General features: G+C 38.9%; 2 protein-coding genes across 2 annotated transcripts in view; one reads left to right on the top strand and one right to left on the bottom strand.

Annotated features, from left to right (window-relative positions):
• LOC103253009 (formin-2-like) overlaps nt 1-21,034 on the top strand; it is a gene marked incomplete at both ends in the record, with an annotated part of 107,595 nt that overhangs the window by 67,810 nt on the left and 18,751 nt on the right. The window contains one exon of the mRNA XM_021709361.1: nt 12,224-12,371. Coding sequence (XP_021565036.1) covers nt 12,224-12,371 — 148 coding nt within the window. The remainder of the gene's footprint in view (nt 1-12,223; nt 12,372-21,034) is intronic.
• LOC103253008 (3-hydroxyisobutyrate dehydrogenase, mitochondrial-like) lies at nt 5,330-5,937 on the bottom strand. The gene has a single exon (XM_021709362.1). The coding sequence runs from the start codon at nt 5,835-5,837 to the stop codon at nt 5,523-5,525; it is 315 nt and encodes a 104-aa protein (XP_021565037.1). The 5' UTR covers nt 5,838-5,937; the 3' UTR covers nt 5,330-5,522.

The following is a 21,034-nucleotide window of genomic DNA, read 5'->3' as shown; positions in this document are numbered from 1 at the left end:
GACTTAAAAGATTTGAAGTTGAATTTCAGCCCTGAAAATTTTTAACCTACTTCTAGTTTACCTTAGTTACTAGTGTGGCAGAATTTTGACTCCTAACCCGAAATGAAGGGTATCAGTAGAGCCAATCTCCCTTAGAGGTCATGATCCTCCAATCCCGTTCTCCTGATAAAGTGCCCACAAATTCTCACAGGAGCCCTTAAGATGGGAATAGGGAGCGTGTCTTGGGGTAGGGACCCAGAAGTTCCACGAGCCAACCTCCACTCCCTAGGTCTGTGTCCTCCCATGTATCCTGACTCACTAATTCTTTCTTAATTAAATATGCCCTTTTATCTTACCTTTAAGCAGCAATAAATAAACAAACAAGTAAATACATATGCATTACCTCATATCATTATATATTATATGTATATATAGATAAACCTATTAGCTTATGTATTATTTTTACAGTATGTAATTTACAACTAGCTGCCTTCACCTGGCAATGTACCATGAACAAATTTTATATGGCATTTAATGAGATGTGATTTTAATGACTCTTGATTACTCCACTATATGTACATATTATAATTTTTATTTATACTACTGTTTTTGGAAATTTTACCTTTTTCTTTCTAACAATATGAGTAATGAATAAGTATATTCTAGTACATAAATATTTTTGCATATTGTTCCCCCTTTAGAAAGACTTCTGTGAGTAGAATTTTGGGGTCAAAGAAGATCAGTTTTTAAATTATTTTTATACTAAATTCCTCTGTAAAAACCTTGTGCCAGTTTGCAACCTCACTGGTAGTAATATTCATGCTTCTTTTAAACATAACAAAGAAAATGTTGCTATCTGTTATTTTTAACCATTTCAGAGATGTCAGTTTATCCTGGGACTTAGTCTTCTTAGCGTTATTTTATTTTATTTTTTTCATTTCTTATTTTACATACATTCTCAGTTTTTAAACTCTTTTATTTAAAAGTAAACCATAGGGCCAGGTGCACTGGTCCATGCCTGTAATCCCAGCACTTTGGGAGGCTGAGGCGAGAGGATTTCTTGAGCCCAGGAGTTGGAGACCAGCCTGGGCAGCATAGTGAGACCGTGTTGTTATTAAAAAAAAATTAGCTGGGCATGGTGGTGCATGCTGAATCCTACCTACTCCAGAAGGCTGAGGAGGAAGGATCATCTGAGCCTAGGAGTTTGAGGCTACAGTGAGCCATGATTATGCCACTGCACTACAGCCTGGGTGACAGAGACTTTGACTCGAAAAAAAAAAAGTGAAATATAAATGTTTTGGGCAGTCACATTTGTGTTTTCTATGTAGTGCTGTTTAAATGGCTATGTTATATTTTAATTGTATGAAAATTGTGGCAGAGATATAAATTATAAGTGTGAAGATGATGCAATTATTTTAAAAATCTTTATTATGTTAGTTATAAAAGTATGGGCAAATGATTATAGATACATAAAACATGCAAATAAAGTTTAGGAAATAATATACATGGCAGATGCTGTCATGTTATGGTACTGAATAGTTATTGTTTTCTTATCATCTCCACCTCAGAATAGTTCTGTAGGGTTGTGCTATCATTTTAAGTAAATGATAGCAGCAAACCAAAATATTGTGAATTCATTTCAGTAAACTGTCAGTAGATACACCTTTTATACAGCCCGTCCTTGTATAAATGGTTCAAATGATTTTAAAAAGACTAAAAAATTGACTTTTTATTATTTCCCTAATAGTAACAATGTGTTTATTGCCACCTACTCCAAAAAGTATCTGCAATGATTAGAAAGAAAAAGTAATAAGAAAATAAAATGTATTAATCAATGAAAAGATTAAAGAAAAAAAAAGTAACAAAACTGAAGTGATACATAAAATGGAGGTAGGAATGAGACCAATTGAAAACATATTTTCCGATACCCCAAAACATGCAGCAGGTAGGCCATATACTTACTTTACATTTTTAAATAGCCAAAACGAAAAGCAAATCTGATCAACACAATTCATAATAGCCCTAAGATTTTTTTTAAAAAACTTAAAATACCATTCAACTATTTAATACTTTAGACAGAGCTGCAGAATTCTAAGATCAGAAATAAATGTGTCTTCAGAGCCCTTCTCCAGAAAATATTTTGTAATGGGATGGCATTTTCTCCAGTCTTTTTTCAGTGGACTTGGCAGTCTTATCTCTTAAAGATCACTCTCAAACATGGTTCAGTCAAGGCAATTCTTTTTGAGATCAGTAGCACAAAGTGTAGAGTCCTCACAATCTTGGGGTAGATTTTAGAGTGTATATAAAGAATTGATGAACTGCATACTTCGAGGCAATTTTTAACATTTTTCCCTCTTTTTTATTTATTTTTTATTTTTTTGAGTTGCCGTCTCACTCTGTCGCCCAGACTGGAATGCAGTGGCCGCTCCCGGCCACCGCAGCCTCAACCTGCTGGTCTCCGGCGATCTTCCACCTCAGCCTTCCAAGTAGCCAGAACTATAGGCGTGCACTACCACGCCCGGCTGATTTTTAGATTTATAGTAGAGATGAGGTCTCACTGCCCAGGCTGGTCTCGAACCTGTGGGCTCAGTCAATCTACTCCCTTCAGCTTCCCAAAGGCGCGGGATTACAGGCTGAGCCACCGAGTCTGGCTACATTTTTCCCTCTTAATGCAAACTTTGATATCTATTGGGAAATTGTATTTCCTGGAATGTCTGGGATATAGTGACCATATTTTGCCACTTAAATATGGGTCCATTGGTCTTGATAGACCAGGGGCAGTGCTGATAGCTTCTTATGAAGTGAAAAACCCAAACTAAGATTTATTCTTATATTGGTGGGCATCCTGTCTCTACTTACAGGATGAGAATGGCAACAATTTCTCACAGAGAGTAAATTAGATTCTGCATTAATATACAGACCAATGGACAATGAAATTTGCTTGCACTTAGCATTACTAAAAATGTTAACTGAAATAGTTTAAGGTAGCAGCCAAACCCTCATTTTAGCTGTAAAAATCTCAGCGAAGCACCCTTAAAATGCCTAACTTTGAGCATTGTTATTTTCCTTTTTTTTTTAATTGTTTTTTGAGTTGGAGTCTTACTCTGTCACCCAGGCTGGAGTGTAGTGGCACATTCATGGCCACCATAGCCACGACTTGCTGGGCTCAAGTGATCCTTACACCTCAGCCTTCCAAATAGGTGGAACTACAGTACAGGTGTGCACCACCACACCTGGCTAATTTTTTGAATTTATTGTAGAGACGAGGTCTCGCCAAGTTGTCCAGGCTGGTCTCAAATCCCTAGACTCAAGGAGTCCTCTTGCTTCCATCTCCCAGAGTGCGGAGATTACAGGCATGAGCCACTGCTCCAGGCCAGAGCATAGTTATTTTCCAATGAACCTGTTATGATAAATTATTTGTAGTTTATAGCTCTGAATTATTTGGAGGAATTATTATTTATAACCCAGTCAAAAGATGAGGAAATACCTGCTAAAAGTAACTTTTTTCCCTTTAAGATAGTGGGTCTGTGGTCTATTTGTACCACTTTTATGCTAATGATTTCAGATCTTCTCATATGCCCATGGTAGAAAGTTAGCATTTTTGTTTAATAGGAAGAAATAATTCAGTTTAACAAAAGCCAAATAGACCCATTCCTGTTTTAACTCAGAGATAAAATTTTGACTTGATTTGTTAAAAAACAATTCTTATTGATCCTGACCCTTGTAGTTCTTGAACACTGTGTATCTATTATATAAACAGAATAGCATCCTTGGGGAAACAAAGGAATACAGATATGGTAACTGGTAGTAAGAAACTGCTATATTTTGTTTGGGGAAAATAACGAATATGCTCCTGAGATGTTAAATAAACAAACAAAAAACACAAAGAAAGACATTCATGGATGGTTGAGGAAACACTACAGGGCAATTTTTTTTTTTTTTTTTTGAGTTGGAGTCTCACTCTGTCACCCAGACTGGAGTGCAGTGGCCGCTCCTGGCCACCGCAGCCTCAACCTGCTGGGCTCCGGTGATCCTTCCGCCTCAGCCTTCCAAGTAGCTGGAACTACAGGCGCGTTCTGCCACACCCAGATAACTTTTTTGATTTATTGTAGAGATGAGGTCTCGCCAAGTTGCCCAGGCGGGTCTCGAACCTGCGGGCTCAGGCAATCCACTCACCTCAGCCTCCCAAAACGCGAGATTACAGGCTGAGCCACCGAGCCCGGCAGGCATTTGTTAATTGATGGTAAAACTAGTGACAGTCAGCACAAATGCCTAGAAAACTCAGTTTTCACAACTACTTCTCATCAGACATAAAACACATAAAGATTTAGTGCTGGTTTTGTAGAAGTGTTGAAGTGTATATAGGATAATAATTTTGGTTTCAGAAACATTTTTTAAATTATCAGCATATAAATTTATTTGATTTCAAAATTATATGACTATATTTAGAATGATTTAATAATTATCTAAAGCAAATATCATCATTGACTCTGAAGTAGGTCTAAAGATGTCAATCTTTTGAAGTAAAAAAACATGTTATATGAATGTATAAGGAAGCAAAAAATATAAAGACAAGTCTGCTGAGTATTGGGAGTTATAGAGGAATATGCGAACATACTATAACTGAGTCCAAATTTGAACAGGCAGCTTTATCCTGCTTTATCAACTTTCTGCAGAAATAAACCAGTAACCCCAGTGATACAGTAACCATTTGGTTTACAGGACAAACTTCTGAGGGACACATCTAACTCCTCTTCTCACACCAATTCCTTTTCCTTCCTCTAAGATGGGTCTCCTCCCATTGACAAAACATGTGGTTTCATTTGTAAAAAGAATAAATAATATCCTGATTGAAGTAGTCGATGATTTCATTGAGGATGTTCAGAGATCAAAGTTTTGAAAAGGTCAGTTCAACTAGTTAGCAGAGAGAACATTAGTGGCTTGCAGAAAAAAAATTTCAGGTAATATACGTTTGCTATAAAGACAAAAAGAATAAGCACCTAAAAATGGGTGAAAAAATCCTAGGGATTACTGTCACCTAGACAATCAAAAGCAGACAGATGGTCTTTGAATAATTCCATTTACTTGGGGAGTGAGCTAGGAGGCTCCAAGACAGCGTTTGGTTCCCAACGGTGTCCTTGGTCAATGGGCACACTCAGAAGTTCTATTCTCATAGAAACTGGAACACAGGAAAGAAGTCTTTCTTTGAGTAACCCTGTGCACACGTCATCCAGTAGGTCTGATGGGTCAGGTTGCCAAGAAAGTTTGGGCTCTTTGTGCTGGTAGCAGAGTCCTGTGCCAATCCTAGATCCTTACCTACGAGTTTTGTTCCAAATCCACCCTGATAATTATTAGATGAGGGAATGCTATCCATCACTCTGGGTTCAAGATTATAAGTGTCACTTGACTAACACCGTCCTGAACTCATATTTAGGATATTAGCCAATAGTTTTGGCAAACTCTAAACTGATTCCAAGACTCATAGCTTCAGTGGTTCCGGTCATACTAATAGTTAACAGCATGTTTTTGCAGATCTTTGCAGCCTACCCAGTCTCAACAATACACCACACTGGAACCCATACACCCAGCAACCCTTGGGCAGCAGCAAATTCATCTTCAATTCCTCCTTCCATCAACGTAAGGTTCCCAGACCCAGCAGCTCCTACATCACCAGAAACAGGGGTGTCCGTGAAAACTGCTCTCATTTCCTCAGTTTCTTTGGCCCATTCTTTTGAAATTGCAGGATCAATAGTACTGGCATCTACTAATAATAAGCCTTCCTTCACTTTTTTTAGAATGCCATTTGCTCCAGAATAAGCTTCTATTGCATTCTTACTGGTGGGTAGCATTGTCATCATTCTGTCACCTTTTCAGCTGCATCTGCTGGGGAAGATACAACCTGTTCACCCACATTTTGACATTATTTACATGCATCAGGAAACACATCATGAATAATAAGCAGATATAAGAAACCATGTTTCATGAGATTTTTTTGCCATTGGATTCCCTATGTTGTCCAGTCCAGTGTGTCCAACTAGAATCTTAGAAGTCTTTGACCTGGAACACACTGCTGCAAGGCTGGGGGCTCTGGCCTCAGCCGACAGCTTCAGTACCAGAGGCCAGAGGTCATTCCTCAGAGCCATGGTGACCTCCGCTGCCTACTGGCTGGCCCACTGACTGCAAGCATATATAGCAGGATGGGCGGGCTTGGCTGGCCATGGCATTGCACACACACATACCCCAAAACACGTTTTAAGGAAAAAAATGTGTGAACTATTCTAATTAAACATAAATAAACTGTCTGGGCGTGGTGGCTCACACGTGTGACCCTTGCATTTTGGGAGACCAAGGCGACAGGATTGCTTGAGCCCAGGAGTTTGAGAGTAGCCTGGGAAACATAGCATGACCCTGTCTCTACAAAAATCAAAAAATTACGCTGATGTGGTGATGTACACCTGTAGTCCCAGCTGCTTGGAAGGCTGAGGTGGAAGGATCCCTTGAGCCCTGGAGGTTGAGGTTGTAGTGAGCTGTGATTTTACCACTGTACTCACACTCCAGCTTGGGTGACAGAGTGAGACTCTGACTCAAAAAATAATAGTAATACATTTAAAAAACAGATACAAATCTAAACAAGTAGTATTCATGGCATGTTGCATTCAACTATCACTGTGTAGTTTCTATCACTCCACGTATCATTTACTCTTGCCTCATGCAGTCTCTATAACAAAGACAAGGGCAGCAGGTACTTTTCCTGATTTACCAATGAGAACATTGAGGCTCTGCAAAGTTAGGAGATTTACCCCGGGCAGAGCAATGAATATATACTAGGAGTTTTATCTACTCCATGCTTTATTCTTTATATTTATAATGAATTACTGTTACTGCTAGCAAGTCTGCTGCTTGTTGCTTGCAGGGTGAAATGAACAAGATGTAGTGGAAGGAAAGTGATTTTATCTAAAAGCTGGAAGATGGGAAATGACTAGGCTCATACTTCAAACCATTTCAACTGTAGAGGTTTAACAAGGGAAACTGGAGCTGCAATAGTGACAATGGATGCTGATCTACATGGCTTGTTCCAATGACTGTCTTGAGTTATTGCCTCATCTGATGCCCAGGCTGGCACTATTTCGGAGTTGTAGATTAACTGCAGCTTTGAAGTAATCTCCAAGTGGAGGAGAATCCCACTACCATTTGCTTCAAAATTAGGCCCGGGAACTCCTAAGCATGCATAATTAGACAGGTGAACACAGTGCAAAGGAATATCTGTGGAGAAGAAAGGAAAGGAAGAGAGAGAAGGAAATAAAAACTTTTAAAATGCATTTTAAAATGAGGGGCTCTGTTACATTACCAAGAGGTTTACATAGAACAGATAACTTGATACCTTTTTTTTCCATATGGCACCCACAAAGTATCCTTTTAGTACCTTGCTAAGCAAATGAAGAAAATGAGCTTACCAGCTATAGCCTTTGCCCATATTGACCAGCCACCGCTTTTAATTCTTTTCATCTGACAAATTTGTTAATTCGGTAGGCATTAAGTGGCCTTTATGCAGTCTCTTAACGCTATCAAGAGCTAGAGGAGCTGGTGGGCCAAGCAGTGTACTAAGCATGTTACATATATCCCATTTTACACCTGAGGAACCAAGGCTGAGATTCTGTGTATCTTTTGTAGAATCATGCTGTTGAGGCCACGTCCATTTGATCCTGCTATTCTGGAAAATGTTAAACTGCAAAGGTTTAAAATAGGTTTCTGGGGGAGATTTTCTGGAGCTGTGAGGAGTAGCTAAATTTCTGAATGTAACTAAAATGGATATCATCACCACTAGCTGGAGGGTGAGGGAGGGTGGAGAGGGAGATACATCTCAGTGCTTTTCTTGAACCATGGCAATACTTATGTCACCTGTTAAGAGCTGACATAAATCAGTTTAATCACGTGCAAACCTTGAATAGGTGAGACTTAGCTACTCCACATCAACTTTGCCATTTGCTATTTTGTTTGTTTTGTTTGAATTGGTGTCGCAATCTGTCATCCAGGCTGGAGTGCAAGGATATGACCACAGCTCAACGCAGCCTCGACATCCTGGGCTCAGGCAAACCTTCTGCCTCAGCCTCCTAAGTAGCTGGGATGACAGGCATGTGCCACTATGCCCAGCTAATTTTTTGATTTTTTTTGTGGGGACAAGGTTTGGCTATGTTGCCCCACCGGGTCTCAAACTCCTGGACTCAAGCAATCCTCCTGCCTCGGCCTCCCAAAGTGCTGGGATCATAGGTGTGAGCCACCACACTCAGTCTAATTTACTGTTTTTTTTTTTTGAGTTGGAGTCTCACTCGGTCGCCCAGACTGGAGTGCAGTGGCCACTCCCGGCCACCGCAGCCTCGCCTGCTGGGCTCTGATGATCCTTCCGCCTCAGCCTTCCGAGTAGCCGGAATTACAGGCATGTGCTACCACGCCCGGCTGATTTTTTTTTTTATTTATTGTAGAGATGAGGTCTCGCTGCCCAGGCGGGTCTCGAACCCGTGGGCTCAGTCAATCCACTCACCTCAGCCTCCCAAAGGTGCGGGATTACAGGCTGAGCCACCGAGCCCGGCTAATTTACTGTTTTTTAAAAAAATTATTTTAAATGTTTCAATTGTGACAAAATACACATAACATAAATTTGCCATCTTGACTATTTTAAGTGTATAGTTAAGACTATTCACACTGTTGTGCAAACAGCCTCCAATTTTCTTGTAAAACTGAAATACTGTACCTGTTAAATTGTAACAACTCCCCATTCTTCCTCCTCCCCTTAGCTACCATTCTACTTTCTGTCTATGAATTTTGCTGCTCTTGGAATCTCATATAGGTGGAATCACACAGTATTAGTCTTTTTGTGAATGACTGATTTAATTTATTTAGTGTCCTCCAGGTTCATCCTGTTACAGCATGTGCCAGAATTTCCTTCTTTTTAAGACTAAATAATATCCCATTTTATCCATTCATTCATGGATGGGCACTTGGGTTGCTTCTACCTTTTGACTCTTGTGAATAGTGCTGCTAAGACCATGGATGTACAAATATCTCTTTGAGATCATGTTTTCAATTCTGCTGAGTTATTTACCTAGAAGTGCAATTGCTGAATCATATGACAATTCTATTTTTAAGTTTTTGAAACTGCCATATGTTTCCCATAGCAGCTGTACCATGCTGTATTATTACATATGGTACACAAAAGTTCTGATTTCTACATATCCCCGCCAGCACTCATTTTCTTTTATTTTCTTTTTTATAGTAGCCATCCTATGGATGTGAGTCATATCACTGTAGTTTTAAGTTGCATTTCTGTAATGATTAGTGATGTACTTTTTGGCTATTTGTTTATCTTCTTTGGAACAATGACTATTCAAGTTCTTTGCCCATTATAAAATCAGGTTATTTGTGTTTTTGTTGTTGTCTTGTAAGAGTTTTTTTTTTTTTTAATCTTTTGAGTTGGGATCTTACTCTGTCACCCAGGATGGAATGCAGTGGCACAATCATGGCTCACCACAGCCTCAAACTCTTGGGCTCAAACAATCCTCCTGCCTCAGCCTCCCAAGTAGCTGAGACTACAGGTGTGGGCCACCATGCCTGGCTTATTTTTTGATATTTTCATGGAGACAAGGTCTTATTATATTGCCCAGGCTGATCATAAACTTGTGTAGGAGTTCTTTATAATTCAGGATATTAAATCCTTATTAGATATTATTTGCAAATATATTTTCTCCCCTTATGTAGGTTACTTTTTCATTCTGTTGATTGTGTTCTTTGATGCACAGATGTTTTTAATTTTGATGTAGGCCAACTTATTGATGTTTACTTTTGTTGCTTGTGCTTTTGTTGTCACAGTCAAGAACATGTTGCCAAAATCAGTATCATGGAGCTTTTTCCCTATGTTTTCCTCTAAGAGTTTTATAGTTTAGGTCTTATGTTTAGAACTTTGATCTATTTTGAATTTTTGCATCTGATGTAAGGATTTACTGGGTTATAAGGAAAGCAAATCTCAAAGGAAATGTTGCCAAACACACAGATGTTTATTAAACATACAACATCTGTTGGACTTGGTGGCTCATACCTATATTTCAACACTTTGGGAAGCCAAGGTAAGAGGATCGCTTGAGCCCAGGAGTTGGAGACCAGCCTGGGCAACATAGTGAGATCTTTTCTCTACCAAAAATAATAATAATAGTAATTTAGCCAGGCGTGGTAGCACAGCTATTCAGGAGGCTGAGATGGGAGGATCACTTGACTCTAGGAGGTTGAGGCTGTAGTGAGCCACAAATGTGCCACTGCATTCCAGCCTGGGCAACAGAGTGAGACCCTTCCAAAAAACAAACAAGCAAAACAAACAAAAACAAAACTACAACATTAGTAAGCGCAAGAGTCCACACAGCTCTTCTGAGAGAGCAAATTGTTACCCTTGTAGGTACTTGAGCATACCTGGCATTAAAGATTTGTGAAATATAGGCATAAAGGAAGCATAATTCTGTACTAATTGTTGGCAACAGGCAAGGAGTCATTCTCCTATACTGGTGGTTGGATGTAGCAATGTTAGAGTATCACGCCTTGACATCATCCTTTACCTGAGTCTTGTCTTTGTCAAGTATTGGGTGTTCTTTTGTGTTGTAGCCAATCCACTTACACTGAATGCCTTTAGATTCTCCAATGAGAATCATGCCTAACTTTCATTAGGTCAGTTATATAAGCTATTAGCTTCATCAATGAAAAAGCTATTTTTGATATTCATTATGCTAAATAGTGAAGACTCTGGTATTGATCAAGATGGAATCGCTGAAAGATATATGAAGGCTGAAATGCTTAGCCAGGTCTGAAATATGGTCCTTTTTGATAAGATCCTAACTGAACCCAGTAATCTGAATTCTCAGAGCCAATGACTGCCCCTAAATGTAAAGCTTAAATGAACTGACCTGTATATTGTATCTTGCTGTTCATGCTACAGACTATTTTATTTCTTTTTTTCTGTTTTCTTTTTTTGAGTTGGGGTCTCATTCTTTCATCCAGGCTGGAAAGCAGTGGCACAATCACGGCTCATCACATCCTAGACCTCATAGGGATCCTTCAGCTTCAGCCTTCTGTGTAGCTGGGAATTCAGACACGTGCCACCATGATCAGCTCATATTTTGACTTTTTTGTAGATACAAGGTCTTGTTGTGTTGCCTAGGCTGGTCTTGAACTTCTGGGCACAAACAGTCCTCCTACCTCAGACTCCCAAAGTGCTGGGATTATAGGCGTGAGCTGCCATGCCTGGCCTATCTTATACATTTCTTAATTTATTAAATAGATTACGGAAATAGCAACATCTGTCTATTAGTCAAGTCTTTTATTTTATAGTCTCAATTCAGTGAATACAGTATTTTTTTTGTTTTTCATGTCTACTGTACTGTTCTTCTTTTTGTTTTAATTGATGACGTTGATCAAAGGTGCTACAGAAATATACCTAAGTAAGGAAAATGTCACAAAGAGAATGTAGGGCATGCATATAATTAAGCATCTACATCCTAAAATTGTTAAACACGTTGGTATTCTGCAATCCTAATGAGCAGTTTTTCAAGGAGTTTAGAGATCTCTTAGTGGCCTCTTTTGTGAGACTCGCTTTGTCTCCTGGCACTAGGTATAGTTACAAGTGGCCTTTTCATTCTGTCCAGATTCTGTTGGTCAGTAGCTGGCAAGGTCTTTCTTGGCCTGAAGATCCCTGTCCAGTTCTTTTATTCTTGTCAGGTTCATTACTTTTTCGTGGTCTCTCTCCCAAACTGTTTCCAACCTGGACCCCAAATAAGTTGGTTTCCTGGGCCTTTTGTTTTTGAAGGCACATGAAGCTATTACTATCCTGTGGTGCCCAAGGATAGCCTGTCCTTTGATGTTCTTACAACGTATAAACAATTTTTAAAGGGACGTCTTCAAATTAAACATGCTAGTTCAGGGGGTTCTCTGACTGAGTGCTTGGATCATCTGATTTTATAATTCTCTGCAGGTCTATGTAGCATCTTTCCCTGCAAAGAAAGAGACTATAGAAAAGAAGCTGAGACAAGTATTGTTATTAGAATAAAATGACTGTGTACGTTAGTATAAAATGCTGTTTCACAGTTTTATATATGTATGCATGTGTATGTAATTTATGTAGAAATGAATTTTCAATATGTCAGCCAAGACTTATTTTTCATAATTGAATTAATAGCATTTAAATATTTTATTTTATTTTTAAATATAGCAAGATCAACTGTATACCTGGGCTGCAGTTAGTCAGCCTACACACTCACTGGATTACTTGGAAGGACAGTTTCCCAGGCGAGTCCCATCTGTGTGGCCACCATCTAAACTTCCAGATGAAGAACACAGGCCCAAGGATGCTGAAACAGGTAGGACACTGGCACCGCGAGTATTCTAAAAATGTGTGACATAACGTCTCTTTGCAGTGCTTACTGGGTAGTGAATCTGCATTTTTCTCGTAAGTATTTTTAGGGTATATTCTGTAGATAACCCAGTTAAAATCACTGGGAGGTTTGTTACGTTGAAGATTCTTATGCCCCATGTTCAAGGCTGCTGAGTTAGAATCTTAGAGAGCAGTGCACTGGAATTCTCCGGTAATTACTATGTAGACTAAAATTTGAGGACCACTGCCTTTAGGTGTCCAGCTGAAGTCACTACCAGAGGTTGAAGCCCCATACCCTGTTCGAGCTAGGAAAGCCATTTTTTGTCTATTGCCTTTGAAAGGGTGATGGCCAAGTGTCCTCTGTCTTCTGAATCTCCTATCTTACTCTACTGAACTCCTCTGACTAAAGCTGGGGCTAATCTTTTGTTTGTGTATGTACTTTTCTTAATCCCTTTCTTTCTTTCTTTCTTTCTTTCTTTCTTTCTTTCTTTCTTTCTTTCTTTCCTTCCTTCCTTCCTTCCTTCCTTCCTTCCTTCCTTCCTTCCTTCCTTCCTTCCTTCCTTCCTTCCTTTTTTTTTTTTTGAGTCAAGGTTATAGCAGCCTCAACTTCCCGGGTTCATGCGATCCTTCTACCTCAGCCTCCCAAGTAACTGGGATTATAGGTGTGAACCACCACATCTGACTACTTTTAAAATTTCTTTTGTAGAGACAAGGTCTGGCTTTGTTGCCCAGGCTGGTCTTGAACTCCTAGGCTCAAGCAATCTTTCTGCCTCGGCCTCCCAAACTGCTGGGATTGCGGGTGTGAGCCACCATGTCTGACCTCTTTTGCCTTTCTGTTTCTGTTATTGTCTTGTTTTGTGTTATTGACTAGGAAGATAGCATGAGATTAGCCTCAGCTTTATTCAGAGGAGTTCAGTAGGATGATGATCTCCAGGCTTGATTCTAGAAAAACACTTATATCTCTCTTGTGGAATTGAGAACCATATTCATATGAAAATGCTTTATGAAATCTGGTTGTTTTATCCTGTGCTTTGTCTTCATTTTGATGTAATGAATTCCCAACTTCCTTTCGGTGGACTGAGCAGGAGTAAATATTGACTTCTGATGCATGAGTGACAAGTAATGAGAAGGCCATCATTGCTATTCACAGATCTCTCACACATCAGTTTTTCCTAAATGGTAGAGTGTTTGAGACCCGCCTAGGCAGGCGAGACCTCATCGCTACAATAAATTTTTAAAAAAATTAGCCGGGCGTGGTAGCGTGCGCCTGTCGTTCCAGCTACTTGGAAGGCTGAGGCGGAAGGATCGTCGGAGCCCAGCAGGTCGAGGCTGCGGAGGCTGGGAGCGTCCACTGCACTCCAGTCTGGGCGACAGTGAGACTCCAACTCAAAAAAAAAAAAAAGAGTTTTGATTTTTTTTTTCCCCCTCACTGGCACATAGAGAGGAAGATAGCCATGAGAAACTTAATTTGGATTTATTGTATAAGAGCATAGCATAAGAACACGGAACTTGGGCTCTGCCACTTACAAGCTTTGTCATCTTAGACAAATTTCCTAACTACTGTACTCAGTTTCCTCATCTGTAAAATGGTGATGAGCATAGCATCTACTGCATGAGGCTCTTTTGAGGATTACATGAGTTTATGCAAAGTATCAGAAAGCAGAAAGCAGTGCCTGACCCGATGTATTTACTATTATTATTATCATCATTATTTCATGTTCTTATCTTCCTCATGAGTTCCCTTTAAAGCCAATAATGGACTACAGTGTAAAAGGTTTTTTTCCCAGGCCCCTGCCTGAAGGTCTGCAAAGGGAGCCTAACCTCCTGTTTTTATTCCAGTCTCTGGAGGGATGTATTTACGCTTTTCTTTTTCTAAGACTGCACTGAATGGGGGCTTGCACTTGACCTTGCGTCTCCCTTTTTTAATGCCCAGTGCCTTTGAAACACTACTTAGTATTCACTAGGTGGGCTCTACTCCCTGGACAACAAATGAGAGATAGGATGTGGGAAACGTTGTTCCAGGCATGACTCTTGTGTTTATCACAACCCAGAGAACAGTTGATCAAAGGCCACGGCAGAGTTCCTTAAAGCAAAGACCTTCAGAGATGAGGGGGCTCTAACATGACAGCCCCTGAAAACAAAGCAAGCAAGTAAAAGTACATCTAGTTTTAAAAGGAAAAGCTCACGACTGAAAGTATTGATCCTCATTATATGCGTGACTCTATGTGTTTATGTTAAACATTATTTATTGGTATAAAATACTCGGGTGTAGATATAGTAAATGAACGAATTTTGTGGAGAGCCGTTTTTACAATTGTTCATATTCTGTGTTTACCTCATTGATTAGGGTGGTCTTTTCATTTTATTTTCTTCCCTGTTGTTCTTTTTTAACTTTTCTAACTGAGATGTTTATATTTTATTCTAAAATTTTAGGGCACTGCAAAAAATGTTATAAGCTCTGTTATGTTACTGGTTGTATATACTGGAAGGGCACTTGATTGAAAAGTAATTGAAAGTGATCTTCCGAATTTTAGTTTGGTAAAAGATAGTAGTTAGAGTTGTAGAATTGATGCCAGAAATTTGCTACCTAGTTATTGTTGGTTTTTTTTTTCATGATATGATATAACTTGCAGAGTGCCTGAGCAAGTAATTTTTAATGCAATAACTTGTCTCCTTTTAAAATATGCATCCTTGAAGAGGCTGATAGAGGTAGGTAGAAAGCAATTTAACTTAGTGACTTGTCTTTCTCCAGTTGTTTGCTATCAGCTCCAACAGTCCCAGAGCATTCTTGTGTGCATAGTGATGTAATGGTGCTTTCTAAACTTTTCCTGCTGTGACTCCATGACATTCATTTGGAAAGACTTCTGTGGACAGTTTTATTCCCAGGGAACCCACCACACTCTCTTTTCTAGTCAGTCAATTATAATTATAACAGTGAGAATATCAATATTATGGGGAAAACCTTGCCTAGAGTCTTGTGTTTTATATCAATTGCAGCCTTTGATAATACAAGTACTAATAGTAATAAACACAGCCAGGTGCAATGGCTTACACCTGTAATCCCAGCACTTGTGGAGGCTGACATAGGAGGCTTGATAGAGCCTGGGAGTTTGAGACCAGCCTAGGTAACCTCGTCTCTACAAAATATAAACAAATTAGCCAGGCATGGTGGCATGTACCTGTAGTCCCAGCTACTCAGGAGGTTGAGGCTTAAGGATTACCTGAGTCCAGGAAGTCGAGGCTGCAGTGAGCTGTGATCATGCCACTGCACTTCAGTGTGGGTGATAAAGTGAAACCCTGATTCAAAAAGTAATAATAATAAAATAAAAAATAGCAATAAACTATCTGCAGTGTGTTTAAGTGATGGCTACACATTATCATGTAGTGACATATGCAACATGTAGCTCCTTTCAATTTTAATTTAAAGTAAAAGAGTTCAAAGATGTTCTCTCTTTTTGAAGAAGACAGACTTTCATGTCTGGCTTAGAAAAGTGAGAACTTGTCTTGATTTGTTGTTGTTTCTTCCAACTCTTCTTAAAATTGGTTGCCAATCTACATGCCCAGTTAATTCAGATTTGTGGCATTCCCTCTTCTGCCTTTCTCATGTATTTCTCTGTAATTTTTCAGTGATCTCTTCTGTAAAAAGTATTTTTTTCCACCTTTATATACTGGTGAAGGAACTGACCCTTCTTTATCCGAATTTGAAGTACTGAGGCCAAGGTCTTGGTGCTTCTTCTTACCAGTGAGTTGCAGGAGGGTTACAGACTCCTGGGAATCCTTTTTCTCCATCCTGGCTCCCTACGCTGTTAGCATTATCTCTGCAAATGGCCCTAAGATGTTAAACTGAAATTTTAAAGTCTATAGAACCCCTCTGGAAGGATACAGGATGGTTGGGAACATAGTTAGGAAGTAATATGCTCCAAAAGATAGTGGCAGAAACATTGCCAGGAAGAAAAACTTTCCATTTATCTTATTTTCTCTGCATCTTCTCTCATTTCCCTTTACTTAGAAATGTACCTACCCACCCATCCATGGTTGTCCTCTTTTCTGGAGTCTCATGACATCTTATTCACATCTCTGTCATTTGAAAACTTTATGTACATGTCTTCGCCATAGACTTTCAGCATTTCAAGATCTTTGGCACATAGTGAATACTTAAATATGTGAATGAATGAACGAAGATATTTTGTTGGAGAAAATCTCCATAAATATCTATTCATCACATGAATGCAAGATTGAGAATTTTATATGTTTTCTAAAACCGTTCATGGACTATTTTGTGGGCTCAATACTAAGTTTCAAATGTCGTTCAATAGATCTACCCCAAATCAGAAATAATTCACTCGAGTTTTCAAAATCGTGAAGAGTAGAAGCAGAGTGTATAGATGTAAATAGGGACTTGGTCATTGTTGTTTCATTGATGGAAAGCTGAATTCTTACCTTTCTTTGAACATGTGAATGGGCTGGGTGCCGTGGCTCATGCCTATAATCCCAGCAATTTGGGAGACTGAGGTGAGAGCCCATGGACTTGAGACCAGCCTGGGTGACTTGGCAAGACCTCATCTCTACAATAAATCAAAAAATTAACCAGGCATGGTAGCAGGTGTCTGTAGTTTCAGCTACTTGGAAGGCTGAGGTGGAAGAATCGCCTGAGCCCAGCAGGACAAGGTTGCCATGGCCGGGAGCCTGCCACTGCACTCCAGTCTGGGCAACAGAGTGAGACTTCAACTCAAAAGAAAAAGAAAAAGAAAACATGAATGGCCAAGAGAGCAAACACAGGACTGATTTTAGAAAGGCAATCCGGGCACAGAAAATCCTAGGAGAAAACATATGAAAGAAGACCTCGTAGAAACATGGAAGAAACTTTTTATTGTAGAAATCTTAAAAAGTGTGGTTACGTACTGGTTGAATTAATTGTAACCCACCTTTGTTCCAAAGAAGATTGAGCAGCTTGTAAATTCCTAAGGTACACAAAAGGATCACCAACGGATATAAATCAACCTAAGAGGAATTTAGGATGGAACAATAAAATGAAGCTGGGATAAGTAAGCTGGCATAGTGAAATGTATATTATAAGGAGCTGGAGTTTTTAGAGATAATTGGAAATGTATCCTTCAGGTTCAAAACTGAAAAGGTACTCTGAATGATTCTATATCATACTCAGTGTCCATGAGATTGAATATAATAATTGCCCAGAGAAGCTTTAGAGATAGAAATATCTCTGATGGTTCCTAAGAAAAGAGATTGTGTAATGTAATGCAAATACAGTATCATTAACTTATTTCTGTTTATTTCTGGTTTCTGTTGTTGTTTTGTTTTGTCTTTTTGAGACAGGGTCTTGCTCTGTTGCCCAGGCTAGAGTGCAGTGGTGGCACAATCATAACTCACTGCAACCTCGAACTCCTGAGTTCAAACTATCCTCCCACCTCAGTCCTGAGTAGCTGGAACTACAGGCATGGACCACCATGCCTGGCTTTTAAAAAATTATTATTTTGTAGAGAACAGGGTCTTGCTATGTTGCCTAGGCTGGTGTCAAACTCCTGGCCTCAAGCAATCCTCCTGCACTGGCCTCCCAAAGTGCTGGGATTACAGGCTTGAGCCACCACATCTGGCCTCTCATTTCTATATTTTGTCCAAATGCTTTAACATATGTTCAGTTGAGGTAATGCAGAAATTCTATAAAGGGTCAAAAGAGAGTTGATAGTGTTCTATTTCTCTGAGTTTTTCGCTTAATAAAGAGATAAAATGCACTAAAATAGATTGTGTCTCTTACAGATAATTCTTCATTTTCAACATATGGATATATATTATATATATATATTTAATATATATTAAATACATGTTTTAACATGTATTAAATATGTATAGCCTCTATTTCCCCCCTTAGCTAGCTAAAACCTTGGTGTGGATATATTTTGTTGGCAATGAGGAGAGATTATACTACTAAATTATCAAATAAATAGAACATAGGATTGATCTTATGTGGAAAAATTTGTGTTTAACCTCATCTTCGTTTGTGGAAGGACATGGTATATTAGGATTAAAAACATCTATCATTCATTAGGCAGCCAATCAGAAGTCATGCTGTTTAGATGAAGTTTAATGAATTATCTTTCAGTTACATTAACTGAATCTGATTCCAATTGGCATATAACATTAAAGAACTTGTAGTAATTTTCTATAACTGTATTTTTTTTAATTTTATAGAAAATTACTACAAGTTCTTAATTCATTTTAAAATGTGTATTATGTATAATTTAAGGGGATGATTTAATTTATTTCATTCTTAGCTAAGAAGCATATCCTGCTCATTGTCTTATTGTCCTCTCTCTACAAATATAAAACTCATCCAAGTATGTTTTGTTTTATGAGTAAAAGGTTCATTTTGTTATGATAAAAAGATCACTTCTGAAACACATTTGGAATTGTAAGGAGACCAGAATTTTATATTGTGCTCAGAATTTTGTGAGGTAACTTTGAAAAAAATGGAATATGTAACGTTTTTTCAATGTCTTTTCACCTTTTTTCCTTCATAATTTTTTTTTTTTAAAGAAACGTTACAGTTTCTGACTTTTAGGGATGAGTGAGGGAGGTGACAGTTTTAAATGTACCCTTGAGAGTGCTGTCACTGGGTGACTCTAAAAATAGCCATTCTAGCTGATGAATATTTAATGGAGACTGTTAGCTAGTTTCAGAGCTGGGTTTAAGGCAATTCCTGAAAGTGCCCCACATCCCCAGAGGATGAGTAGCAAGTGCATTGGAAGTTTGTATGAGTGATCACTTTCATTTAGGGAACTCTGTGAATGTTGGAACTAGGCTGATTTCTCAGATGTATCTGCCCAGAGACTCTAGTCTTCAGCTGTTACTCAGAAGTCATTTTACTTATGATTTGTTCCTAGCACAATGACCTTTTGTGTGTGTGCCATTTTTCATGCTTCCTTTTATTTTCTTCTTATGTCTTCCTTCTTCTGTTTTCTCTCTTTTATTCTGTATTTTTTCCTTTAATATGTATTTTTCTTTCTTCTATTCGTGGTCCCAATTAATTTTCCCTTTATTTTTCCAGTAGAGTTTTTTATTCATCTCTTTTATCTTAAAAATCTTGACCCTCTAGAGCTCCTATGTTCCAGCTTAAGATTTTGAAGAGAACATTTTGACATATAAATTTCTCTTAGATGTGTTGCCACATGGATTCAAAGAAATAAAAAGTACAGTGAAAAGGATGGGGTTGGAAGAATGAATTCAGTTCAGGTAGCCCTTGAATTCAACAAAAGGAAACAACATTTGGGTATAGGTATTCAAATGCTTGACTGATACTTCTTTCTCGTAAGCTTGTTTTCTAAGTACACTGGTCTGATAAATTGCACTTATTCTTATTTATTCCCGGAGCCCAGAAGTTTGCTTTTTTCGGCATTTCACTAGGTCAAGGATTACAGAAAAACAGCTATGAAGCATTTTGTGCATTTCTAGCATAAAGAACTTTTAGTGCACTACCAGGAGTTCCTTTGGGCTCTTACTGCACTATCAAATAGAAAAAATAAGAAATTTTCCTCCATTTGTACAAAGTCAGGACTCTCTTGAGTCTATTTATAGGAGAGTATGGCAAAAAGCAACAAAAAATAGGGAATGTTCCAGAGTTCGGATTGCTTCAATGTTGACTGTTAACTAGCTTTGTTTTTAAGGATCTTTATTCACATTTGGCTAACTCTGGTGTGATGTTCAGAGCAGAGATTTGTCAGACTAAGAAAGAAGAATCCGTTTTTGATTAACTGATTAATCAGTATTTGATTAATTTCTCAAATAACGAAATGCAGTATTTGAGAAATTAATTATATCTGAAGGCCATTTATTTTATATTCTGTTGCCATCATGACATCTGTTGGTAAGTGATTGCATCAAGCTATTTTCAAAGATTTTGTTTGGAAAGATCACTCATAACTGAGGTTTAGTAATTAGCTAAAGGCAAGGCGGCATCTACATTGCCTCTTATAAAATTTTGACCCCCTCGTTCCCTACCTGAGATATCCCACTTTTCATAGTGGCCTCCACTTTCGTGGTCTGATCTTTTATTTATTCTTTCATTCATTCTAACACTTACTCACCAGATATTTTAAGCATCTACTATGTATGTTACAGACACCATCTAGATATTGGGACTACAAGGGAGGGGATCAATTGACAAAAATCCTAGCTTTCATGGAGCTTGTGTTCTAGTGGAGTAAGAGAGGTAAGTAGGCAAGTAAGTGAATTATGGAATATATGATGTGGTGATTCAGAAGAAAGTAAGGGCCGGGCATGGTGAGTGCTGGGGAGTCAGTGGGGTTGCTAAGTTAGAGTGCCCTGGGAAGCTGGAGCAAAGTCCTGTGAGAAGGGGCTGAGGAAGGGGGTGTGCAGATATCAGGAAAAAGAGTGAGAATGGTGGGGCAGAGGACAGCCGTTGTGGCTTTGAAGGCCCTTTGGAAGAAACATGATTGGTGTGTTAGAGAACAGCAAGCCTGCCAGGGGAGCTGGAGCCTAGTGGCAAGTGGGGACAGCAGAGGGGGTCAGAGAGGTTAGGGAGTGAGGGTCCATGAAACCAGGCCCCTAGGCCCAAGTCGAGACAGAGACTCTCACATGAGTGAAATGGAAGCTTTTAATATAGCTTAACGGTAT

The sequence above is a fragment of the Carlito syrichta genome, unplaced genomic scaffold, assembly GCF_000164805.1.
Source record: "Carlito syrichta isolate Samal-C Ts95f unplaced genomic scaffold, Tarsius_syrichta-2.0.1 Scaffold191071, whole genome shotgun sequence".
Lineage (NCBI taxonomy): Eukaryota > Metazoa > Chordata > Mammalia > Primates > Tarsiidae > Carlito > Carlito syrichta.
Note: the sequence above shows the minus strand (reverse complement) of the source record. Positions and strands in the feature narration are given on the sequence as shown.

Bases quoted from the DNA above. Each gene is read 5' to 3' on its own strand.
- LOC103253008 (XM_021709362.1), bottom strand. From the start codon at position 5,837: ATGATGACAATGCTACCCACCAGTAAGAATGCAATAGAAGCTTATTCT.